Source organism: Falco peregrinus, chromosome 8, assembly GCF_023634155.1.
Source record: "Falco peregrinus isolate bFalPer1 chromosome 8, bFalPer1.pri, whole genome shotgun sequence".
NCBI classification, from domain to species: Eukaryota; Metazoa; Chordata; class Aves; order Falconiformes; family Falconidae; genus Falco; species Falco peregrinus.
Genome location: NC_073728.1, coordinates 16,809,958 through 16,821,803, shown reverse-complemented (window position 1 = coordinate 16,821,803; position 11,846 = coordinate 16,809,958). Strand labels below are relative to the sequence as shown.

Genomic DNA, 11,846 nt, shown 5'->3' with positions numbered 1-11,846 from the left:
CTGTCCTGCCTGCAGTGTCAGAAGCTTTTAAGAAATGGCAAATCTAGTTCTGTATCAGTGCTTCTTTTTGCTCAGTGGCTTTTACTAGATCTTCTGACTTCTTACAGTGTTTAGGCTCACCTAGAAGACAAACAAATGTGATTGGGAACCTGAGTGAGGATGTTAAACAAGAGAATCTGCACAGCCCTAGACAGACAGGAACTTTTTCCTCCTGACTTATTTAAGGTTAAAATGAGGTTTCAGTCACTGCTTGCTTTAATTGCTTTTTCACCAGGTAAGCATAGGATTGAATTAACTAATCATTATGGTTTATCCATTAGGCAAAAGATAGAATGAAAGCAATAGATCACAGCATGAAACAAAATTATGAAGACATTTATACCAGTAACTGTTAATAAAGTGGGTTCGGTTTAGGTTTATTTTATCTTCCAACTTACTGAAAGTCAAAATTCATCCTCTGCAGTGAAGTGCTGTTTAAATCCTCTTTAACGTAGGCTTTCAGAGTCAGCTTCTCTCAGATAATGAAAGATGCCAGTGTCAAGTTCCAAGAATTTAATTAATTCAATCAGATAGGAGGAGCAATGACACCAAGTGACACAAGCAGCTTTCAAACTAAGTATATACAACACGACTTTCAAACTGACAATCATAATATTAAGCTTGTGCTTAAACTATTCCTTCAGTAACTTTGAATGAGTACAGCTGAGGAAATTATAAACTGAGATAGTAGGCATGGGGACAATGCAGCAAACTTACAGTACCATTTACTAACTACATAGTAACTTCTCAGTTTTAACCAGTTGATTGAGTGATCCCACCAGCGATTAATAATGCTGAACTGAAAATATGATAAAAGAAAAGCACAGAAGTCTCAGAAGTGGAGAAGATAAGCTGGGAGAAGCATAAAAGTTATTAAAATCACAACAGAGGCAGGGAAAGATTTTTGAAAGCCAGAAAACAAAGGTACAAGCAGTTGACAAGTAAAGCAGATGATGACATATGATCTGAGACGCAAACTGAAAGACAGCAAGATAAAGTTGAAGGGGTTCACAGTTTACAAAAGAGAAAGGGAAAAGAGGAAAGGTAGCTCATGAGAATGAGAATAAGGAAAAAAGAAAATTAATAGCTATGAATTCACCATGACTTCATTGTAAGTAAGGAAGAAATGCTACTGATTTTACCCTTCTATCATTGCCAAGAACGGGTGCTGCCACTCTGCAACGAGGCCACCAGCAGATGGGCTGTATTCCCCCAGGCAGCATTCTTCATTGTCTCCCTTATTTTACATAAATTTAGTGTAGGTGGAATATAGACAACCAGTTCTCCAAAAGCTTTTAAAGTGTCAAAATTGGATTAACGTGAATTAAAACAACATCTCCAGATCTTTCAGCCTGCAGTTGTTTTTGGACAGCTTTAGCAAAACTTTTACTACTATCCATAAAAACAAAAAAGGGGGTGGCAACAGGTATGATTGTAAAACCTAATGATCTAAATATTAAAATTTTATACTTGATGTAAAATGGTTAGTGGAATTTTAGGAGTGGGATAGGAACGGTTTGTGGAGGCCTTAAAACAAAACCATTATGTTTAGTTTTCATAAAAACTAGACATTAATTTCTAAACCATATATAACTTTCTTCCTGTCACTGCATCAGGTATTTTATGTGATAAACTCTGCCTTACAAATGGTTGCTAATGGCTGTTATCTTATAATCCCGATCCTTTTGATAAAGACATCATTTGGTCTTTTAATATAAGTTCCCTCCATCCTCATCCCATGCACGAACATGGATGCCTTCCCTTAGTACCAGGATCCTGATGTACCGTTGCTCTCTTTAGCCACACTGCGTGCACAAGGGATGCTAGCGAACCAGGCACGCAGCCACCTGTGCCCACTTTGCACGGATCCAAAGGGTTCCGCCCTCAGCTGAGCACCGCAGGGACACCACCGCACTCAACAGTCACTAGCATTGCACGGCACGGATGACTGCTCGATGCCACCTGCGTGATCATAAATCAAACGGGCATGCTGTTGATGTGGGTCTGTCCACTGCTGTTTAACCCGGTTCTCCTCCAGGGCTTTGAGGTACTGCCTGCTGGTGACGCGGAACGCTTTGTACCACGTGGTGCGAGCGGGTAGTCCTCTACTGCCATACAAAAGTGAAGTTACTGATAATCTGTTTTATCACAGATTTATTATCTCCTTTACATTTTGATATTATGGATTAATGTGGCTATCATCATGAGTGAAAAGTTAAAAGTGTGCCAATTAGCATTTATAAATCATTGAAACAGGGAGTTGTTTAATTAAACATAAGCAGTTTTTAACATTAATGTTCTAATTAATAAATCACTCAGGAGAAAAGGAAAATAATCACTTAAAAGAAATCATGTTATAATAGTTCCACTTAATCTTGTAACATTCAATTAAATGAAAGTGAGATGATGGAAAGGACAAAGGTACAGTGGAGAAAAACGACTTTCAGTCCTAACCCGAGTCCTTGTAATAGCAACCCTGCGGCTCTCCCTCTGCACTGCCCAGGACCCAGGGCAGGGCTACTCCTGTCAGTAAAACACAATAGTCTAAGAGAACTAGACCTAGAAAAAGATGTGATATGAGGAGAGGAAAACAGGCCTTCTTTCTTTTTTTAATGGGGAGCCCCCTCACCATAGTACATCCAAATATTCGGTGACAGTTCCCAAGAAAGCAGGTAGATCATCTCCCTGTATTCCCCATCACTGTTACAATTCAATTGCTTACTCACAGAGAACCCAACTGAGTTTTCTGCTTTTTATAAAGGACAGAACAATGACAGCTAACATATGAAAATTTAATCTGAATAACTTTATTGCTTTTCTTCTTACTTTCTATCTCATTCTCCCAGCCCCAGCACCCACAGGTGCTTAATTCTCTCTCCTGGGAGTGAGCAAGCACTCTGGACATCGCTTTAGCTTTCTACCACCCATCCTCAGTATGGAAAGCACAGAGGTAGAAAAATCTCACACAGAGAGTGCAAATAATGTCCTGGTAGATGTATAGTGCTGCTTAGAATACTCAAATAACTCTAACTTGGGAATCAGGTTAAAAAATGTAAGGTCGTGTGTACGCTACCTTCTGCTTGCTTGCAGTGACATTCCACTGAAAACCTCTGACCTTGGCTGAAAGAGTCCTGTCTGATCCGCTGGACATCAACAGAGGTGCAAAAGTGACACGTGGGGATGCTACCCATGCTGTCTCTCCCTTCTGAGCTAAGTGCTACTGCATCATACACAACACACTCACCCTTGACCATCCCAAACATCACTTACACAGAGAAAAAGGAGGGGGCAGTGAGAAGAGAAAATAGACTGCTGTGCTCTTAGTAGTTATGAGGCTTCTACACACACTGCAGCAATGAAAACTCTTGCAAAAACACTAATATCGAGTATCTACATTTAGACAACAACAATGGCAGTTAAGGATTCCCTCCATTTAGAAAGATATTAAATCATTTCACCACGGTGAAAGAGAAATGTGAAACATTTTGGCCTAAGTTTTCCCTTTGGTATTGAATATTGCAGACTAGACTAATACTAAACTCCTGCATTGCCTTTCTTTTCAGTTATCTTTAACGTGGTGGCACAATCTCTGCAGAAGTACTTAAAGCTACTGCTGAAACCCATTATTAATTCATTTTTTCTCAAAGAACCAACCTGAGCCTCACCACGTGTTATTAGAAAGTCTGCTGCCCCAACCCCTGCGCGCTACAGTGATGTAAATACCTGCAGTATACTTTTTTTTTTAATTGGCAGGCACAGAAAAAGCCCGTATGTCATTTATTTATATCATCTATGACATAGTTGAGAAATTAATATTAGGTCTCCTCTGTGGTTTATTAGAAGCATGAAGTTCTGTGAAAGGGTCAGTGCTGACTTAAAGGATTATAGTATTTAAAAAACATACAGATTTCTCACTATATAGTAATGGGGCTGGTCTGTCCTTAGGAAAGAAAGTTTTAAGAATATGATTACATATCCCTCTGTAAATAATTTCAAAAGTCCAGAAAATATTCAAAATATTTTTCTATGACATTTAAATATTGGGAAAATAGGGAAAAATGCAAGAATGAAATGTCATTAAAGTATAAATCAAGCTATTTAATAACATAAAATCAGAATGTAAATGATATTCTGATGACCAATAAACCCCTACAATGGAAGAAGGTTCAATGGAGATGGGCAAGGGCGATGTGCCCACCAAGCTCAGGAGATAATGCAAGGGGTGACTGACTAGAGCTTTTGCAAAGGAAGCTGACGGTCTCAACACAAAGGGGAGAGGGGGGTGGCCTTAGGTTTAGATAAGCACTGATAGTGGAGTGGATCCACTATATCACAGACACGGGGATTGACCAGTGGTTTCTCCTTGCATTCCTCGGAAGAATGTGACTGCCTCCCCGGTTAGCCAGGCCAGCAAAGAGGGAGTGAATATGTGGTTCAGCCAAATACAGAGTATAAAAACTAAACAGCTAGCAAAAGAATTTTGAAGAGAGCAGTGGGCTTGAGCTGGCTTCAACCCGTGTATGCCTTACCAGTGACTGGGGACACCCAGTGTCATGATGGTGAGCATATTCTGGACACTGGTAATGGGACTCGCATCAGCATTGTGACTGAGCTGTGTATTGCTATTGCTCTATTTTGCTAAGTGTAACTTACATTTGTAGGGTGCTTTCAGTATATTTTGTATCACTCTGCTAAATCAGAAATCCCATGTAACATTAACTACCTTCATATAGGTAAACGTTACATCCTTCACTATTACATCCTTCACTTGTGGAATACCTAAAAGAACCTGGTTAGAGAGTATTAGACGTTGACATTAATATGCTACAGAAACCAGGCAAAACATTCATCAAGCTCTCCGTTTACCTGGGTATTTATCTGTGCTGGAAAATGAACACAAATAATCACTGAAGGAGATGGAGGAGAGTAAACTCAGCATACCACAGTGAACAGATGTTTCACATAAAATGACAACTAAAAAGGCCTCCAAACATCAAATGCCTTTAAAAATAACACATAATCAGTATCATTACTCTATGCAGAGCAGCACTCTACTGAAAGTTTGTGATAGTTTAAATCAGAAATCCAGCTTCACCTTGTGGTTTTCTGGCTTGAGTGACTGACTTACGAGGGGATCCATGAAATGTTTATAAGACTAAAAGAAATGCAAACTTACTTTCTGTAGGCTTAAGCTGGCTGACCAGGGATGCACTTTTCCACCAGAAAAAATTTAAGGATTCACAGGTCTAAATAGGTGAAAAGTCACTATTCTAGAATGCAAGATCCAAAGAATTTGGAACGCATATATTCTCTGAATTTCCCATGACAACAGCACTTTGACAATATAATTTTTTGTGACAATATAATTTCCCATGACAACAAGTACCGCTGACTACATTTGTTCACAAACCGTATCAGATGAACAGTTTTCAAACTAATTTGGAAACCTGTTCAGAGCAGAATTTTAGAATGGCAGGGCATGTGTTCAATCAACAGCATGAGCAGTAGCCTTTATTTTTCACACACTGTCACCAGCAGGAAAAGGCACAGTTTGTAATAAAGGAGGGACAGGAGAAAAATCCTTTCAGTTCCATTTCATTTCCAAGGATCTTTATACAGCAGTTTAAGCTTTTCAGGCACAGATGTTAAGTTTCAGTAGAAAAACCTACATTTCTCTACCAAAACTTTCCATGGCCATCAGCAGCAACTGAGATGTGTGCTGCAAAACCTGCAGTGGCTCAGATGCAAGTTGGGGGATCCTAGTAAGGGATATTGGCTCATGACTCTGCCTCTGGAGTTGCCTTAAAAATAATTTGCTGCTTCTCTCACTGTGCAATTAATTACTCAATGCAGTTATGTCTACTGCTGCATCTCCCCTCTTTCTATGACTTGCTCTAAGTCCATGGTTTAAGTACCATTGCCTCTTCAGTGACCTAAGAGCTGAGCAATGACATTGTACGAGCTCTGATTTTTAGTTCAGGACCTTACCAATACTATTTATTTCCACTAAATAATTAAACTCTTATTTCTATTTTATTATTTATCTGAAGGCTTTTTGAATATTGCCATCTCTAGTGAAGGAACATTCTTGGATTGGGGGAATTCACGTTATTAAATCTTTTTTACCATCTCCAAGAAAAAAATAGCTTCCAGATCATGTTTGCCTTCGGAAATACACCATTGCAAACTCAACCACTTCTTACCCTTTTCATAAATTTTGCAGTTTGAAGTATTAAAATACAAGGCATTCTGTAGAAATTTCCCTGCCTTATAAATGAATGGGATTAGCTTTTTCTAAAATAAGAAATCTCTGTTCTCATAGGGAAGCTGGAATGTAAAGACTGACAAGGCAACAGTGTGCACTAACTGCATGCAGACTTGTATCTGACACCTCAAACAGCATTTTTGTTGTTCAGCCATCTAAAGATCCCCAAGTGCAGCTACACCCCAACTGCCTTTTGCATAGTTTGAAAGGTAAAAGATGCAGCTCTTCCTGCCCTGTTCCTCATCCAGGAGATGGGAAACTTTTTTTAAGGCACTTAAATTTCAAGCTGGGCTTTAATACAAAAATTGGTGCGAATAATACATGTCAAAAGACAAAAATGTCAGTTATAAGACAACTTCAAATGCTGTGAAATTAATTTTACTGTAAATATTTTGATTTAGGACCCTAAATTAACCATCTGTTATTTCTGATGGAAAAAACCTGTCAACAATAAAAGCATGGAGTGCTGGAAAGCAGAACTCTAGAATAAGTGGGAGTTCTCCATAAAAAGCATCTTTGAGAAATATGCCAAGTCATATACTTATGTCTAAGCTAAGGCTTATAAGCACTTTGGTGTTGCTGCTCAGACAATGCCATACTTCTGGTACAATATTGCAAGGCTCCCTGTCATAAAAGCATTAATGAGCTTAGCATTTTAATTAGAAGTGAGGAAAAGAAGTGTCATTACCTGCCTTGATTATTATTACCCAAATACTTCAAAGCTTATTCTAAATATAAGCAAATTCAGAAAATAAAATTAAAATGAACAGCACCTTTCTCTTACTTTGGTATCATCTATTCCTATTGCTTGGGTATCTTGCCTTTGATACTGCGTTATGATCACCAGATACTAAATCATATTCAGCTTATGATAAAATACTTATATTCTAAAAAATATTCTGACACGCTAAGGATTTTCTGGCTGTTTCACTTGTCCTGCAAACTACAGTCAGGGGACTGATCTTTCTGATGAAGAGAATGACAGTCCCATGCCTACAACAGTTAGCATATTCCATCTACTTAAATCTAACTCTAAAGTTCACATTACAGTTAGTACAAAGGATGTGGTTTGCAAAATAATAATCATATTAGGTGCCTAAACTAAGGGGAGTATATTTTAACAGCATAAGAATAATTACCTATTCGAAGAGAAAATGTTAGATAGTTCTGTTTTGAAAGTTCACCTCATTCTCCAATAACAAACTGCTATTTAATTGCAAATACACATCTTTAAATCATTAAATGACTAAATGATCATCTTTAAATGATCAAAAATCATTCTTCGCGTTCAACTAAAGGTCTTGGTATTGTATGTAAGAAGTTTTCTTCTAGATACCAAATAGCTAATATCAAGAAGATGGTATTTGCTTACATCAAACAGCTTTTAATTGATGGTTTGAGGACACTACTGTTTTCACACATGCCTGATGGTGTGAAACTTACACTGGTGGTTTGTACAACACCTTATTACAATACATTACTGTCGATGTTTGACAGGGAGATACCAGACACTGCTGCAGCTTCGCCCTGGACAGCTTCATTAAATTGACTGGTGCTCTGTGATGAAGTATTACCATTCAGTGGGTCTGTATTCTGTGTTTCTTGCTGGGCATCGGTGAGATCTTTCTGGTTCGGATCAGAGTTAGTGCATTTTTCTGAGTTGGATTCATCACTCAGAGGAGTGTCGAAAGAGACTACTTGTAGGACGATGGATCTGGGAGGACAGGCTGTACCATCGCCTCCCTGACTACTCTCATTTTGTATCCTTGTTGTCTCTTCCTGTAACTGTGCCTCTGTGGAATTTCTGCTTTGGTCTGTTTCCTGTTCACCAACATTTTTCACAAGTTCTTCTACAAAGAGGGAACAAAATATGTTAATTAGATAAGAAGGATATGCCACAGTTGTTTGATATCAGTAGTGACTGATAGAGCTGCACACGGGAACACTGTGAACATCGACTTTCTGCACGAGGACATGTGCACTGGTGTGTTTAATGTGAGTCAGATTCTTCTCCTGATTACACTATTGCAACTGAACCATAGTGGTCCGCTTTCTGGTTTGCTCTCTAATTTGTACCTCTTTTTTTTGGCCACAGTACAGGCAAGCAGCAGCATCAGACACACTGTAAGCTGAAGGATGGGAGCAGGAGGACCCCATGCTGCGGGCACGTCCCCCAGCAGTGGTGTCTGTCGCCACAGGACTAGGAGGAGCAGAGCTCATCAGTTCTGCAACAGAGAAAGGGCATGGAGGGGAGCACCTTGCTGCGGGATGGGGGAGGCATCAGAACTGAAGGAAAGGCCTGGAGAAAGTTGGTCTATCAGTCTGGAGAAGTCCAATGCCAGCTAACACAGAGCTTCAGCTGGAACAAGTTATAGAGGGTGACACACGCCTACAATCCAGTACTGCTGCCATTATGGTTAATGGCACATACAGAATGTGAAGAAAAAAATATGAGGGAAATTGTGCTTCAGGGGACAGCAATTACAGGAGACAGCAATTAATGTTTGGAAGGCTCTATTCCCCTTGCTCTATTGCAGAAACCTGGAGAACAGTACAAAGAAATGGCCCAGAGTAAAAGGAGACAGAACAGAGCAGCACAGAGAGGTGGTACTGGGAGGAACTAGATTTAGAAAATGGAGAATGGAAAACTTGTGATGGAGAATGAAAAGTCTGATAAAAAATAACTGTACCATCTTTGTGGAGGGCCTGTTTCTCTTGCTATTAGAATCTCTGCTTTGTAAATTCAGATTTCAGAATCTGTATACTACTATAGAAGATACAAAACACTATCAACTTAGAAAGTGAAAGCATTGCAATTTCCACAACACCTGCACAAAACAGCTGCATGATATGGCATAAAATTTCTAACTTGGCTGTGCACACTGTATTAAGGAAGGAAACTGAGCACTGAGATATTTATTGAGTTCGACTGGCAGCTCCCAGAAACTCTGGTTATGAGTGACCAGTCCAAATCTAGACCAAAAGTGATTGCATATGGTAACTGAAAGACAGCCCAGTCTGTAATCACATTTTTACCACAGTGAGCATTTGGCAGCTTCGTCACATCACTTTTCTGAATCTAAAGAAAGTTCTCCCTGAAGTACAATTTGTCTTGTGAAACTGGATAGAAAGGAACACCTCCAAACCTGAGCTGATGTGCAGGAGCATGGAATAGTTAAATGATTTCCTGCTTTTGTCAGTTCTTACACTTTCTGGTATACTTTTAAGAAAATCAAGAACTTTCAAATTTGATCTGTTTCTAAATTGTTAAGCCAGGTTTTTTTACAAACTTTAGAGACCTGCTTGTTTTGCACTCCAAATCTTCTGAAACTTGGACAGGTACTCTTTTTCTACAGACTTCAATGCAGCTCTTCCAGAGAAGTGGTTGGGCTAAAGACATTAAGAAATGTATATATGCAACTTGAAGCAATTCTGATGTTCAATCTAGATATGTTAACTCAAGCATCTGTCACTCATGGCATAATCTACCTACTTAAGGCTTTTGTCCCCCCAAAATGATTTATGTGCCGTATTTGCCTCCATATGGCAGAGCTACAAGCATTTTACTGAAAAAAAAGGAAGAGACCAGCAATAAGCATCAAAACTTTGCAGAAAATGAGAGGACTGACCCTGGTGCTTCTGGGACTCCAACATAAGTTTAAAGACATGTCCAAGGGTTCCCAAACAACTGTGATTTTTCCCAACCAACCTGCCATTTTCAAACCCAAGAATACATTGCAGTAACCCACAGTTATTTAGACATGTGTTCCTTCTGCTTTCAACTCCTTGCACAAAGATGTAGGAGGATATAAAACCACTGCAAACCACGTAATCCAGTGACACCTGATGTCACAGCATTGTGACATACAGAAAATGTAGCAAAGTTTTAATTAACTACCAAAACTTTTTACTAAGATTCGGTTAAAAATAATTTGTGCGTTTATGGTTTTCTAGGGTGGCTACCTCCACCTTTTACTTCTCTTTTGCTGTTCAGCTGTATAAGCACAGGGGCTTGAATGCTGGGACTTTTGGGACAGGGGAAGGGAGGGACATGCTGCTCCAAGCCTACTAGAGGGAAAAGGTGTTTAAAGTCATGTAGTTTGTCATTTGCAGAGGTGGCCCAGCTCTCTAGTGTATGCTCCAGGGGGATATCTAACAGGTTCCAGTATCAGGTTCAGTTATCATTCCTTAGTCTGTGATTTACCAGGTGCTGCCGATACAAAATATGTCTTCCTACTCTGAGCTCAGCCCATTCATTACACTTCCTCAGACCATGGTGAAAAATTCTCCTTTTTCCACTGTTCCTAACACTTTTCTGAATTAGCTCAAGAACTGCTTATGACCTAAATAATTTATCACTGCAATTAAAATTACTGTCACTGGTTCAGATGGGACTCCTTTAGCCCCTGAATTTACTTTTGTCCAACAGATTAAAACAGCCCATTAGAGTAGATTTCATGTGCCAAACTGTCGGTTGGTTTCTGTGACTGTCACACTCATCCTCCCACCACCCACCCTTCCTAGTGGCTGCTAAATCACATTAAGATGCTATCAGATCATCACTCTCAGATTTTCGCATTTTAGCAGCTGTTACTCTCTTCTTATTAGCGAGTCTGCAGAGAAAATCCTTCAGACAAAATGGAACCGAACCCTTTAGTTATTGTGACTGGAAGTATGCAGGACCGAAAGTGCCCGAGGGGGGCCTGCAGGTACCCTGCAGAGGTCTTCCAGAAGAGACATTTGTTATTCAAAGTTGCTGCCCACAGGGGAAAAAAAAAAGCTGATCTCTACTCCAAAGACACAATAGTTGTCACTTTTTCATATTTTTACTGTCAAAATTAAGCACAGGACAGTGCAAACCCCTTGTTCAGCCTCACATATTTTTCATACCACCCCAATGCGGTCAGTCACCCCAGACATGCACCTTCGAGCCACGCAGCAAGAGCACTGCCAAAAGGTGCTGAGGACAAGGCTTGTCACTGGTCACTTTCCATACAAATAACGCAACCTTTGGTCGGGTCCTGTAACAGTTCATTCTTCAGAAGAGTTACATAAGCATAAAATGGGAAAACCAAGCAACACTGCTGTTGTATTATCGTGATGGGCCCATTCGATGGGCAGCTGGACCCTTAGTCTGTATGATACGTTCCCTCATGCTATTATATGACCTGAGGTGAGTGTCCTAAGTTGTCTGTGTCTCTTTTTGCTCAACTGTACAGTGAAGATAATGATACTTATTTATCCCTGTAACTTTATGTACAATATCTACTGAACAGACGCTAAGCATGGTTGCTAGTCCATACCCTTTCATTCTTTTAGGAGTACCTGAGCTTGCCAACCACTGACCAACTTAATTAGTAAATCTTTAGAACATTTTAATAGAACAAAATAAGCAAGAAGGAATAAACATCGTAGGCATAAAGACTAAACATTTTATTTTATAAACGTTAAAGCATTGTGATGTAATTTCTCTGTGTTCAAAGAACTGCTGCATATAGGATCTTACATAATATTTATATCTTTCCCAACAAGTTGTCTGTTT

The 11,846-nt window shown here is 39.5% G+C and overlaps 1 protein-coding gene across 8 annotated transcripts in view; it reads right to left on the bottom strand.

Annotated features, from left to right (window-relative positions):
• PDE1A (phosphodiesterase 1A) overlaps positions 1-11,846 on the bottom strand; it is a 249,081-nt gene that overhangs the window by 26,736 nt on the left and 210,499 nt on the right. For 7 of the 8 annotated variants that reach the window (XR_008748561.1, XM_055812955.1, XM_055812952.1 and 4 more), the window contains 2 exons: positions 7,879-8,154; positions 1-120 (listed from right to left, as the gene is read on the bottom strand). Coding sequence is in view for 7 of the 8 variants with exons in the window: in XM_055812955.1 (XP_055668930.1) it covers positions 44-120; positions 7,879-8,154 (353 nt within the window). In the remaining variant the exon portion in view is untranslated. The remainder of the gene's footprint in view (positions 121-7,878; positions 8,155-11,846) is intronic. The other variant, XM_055812956.1, reaches the window with a different exon arrangement.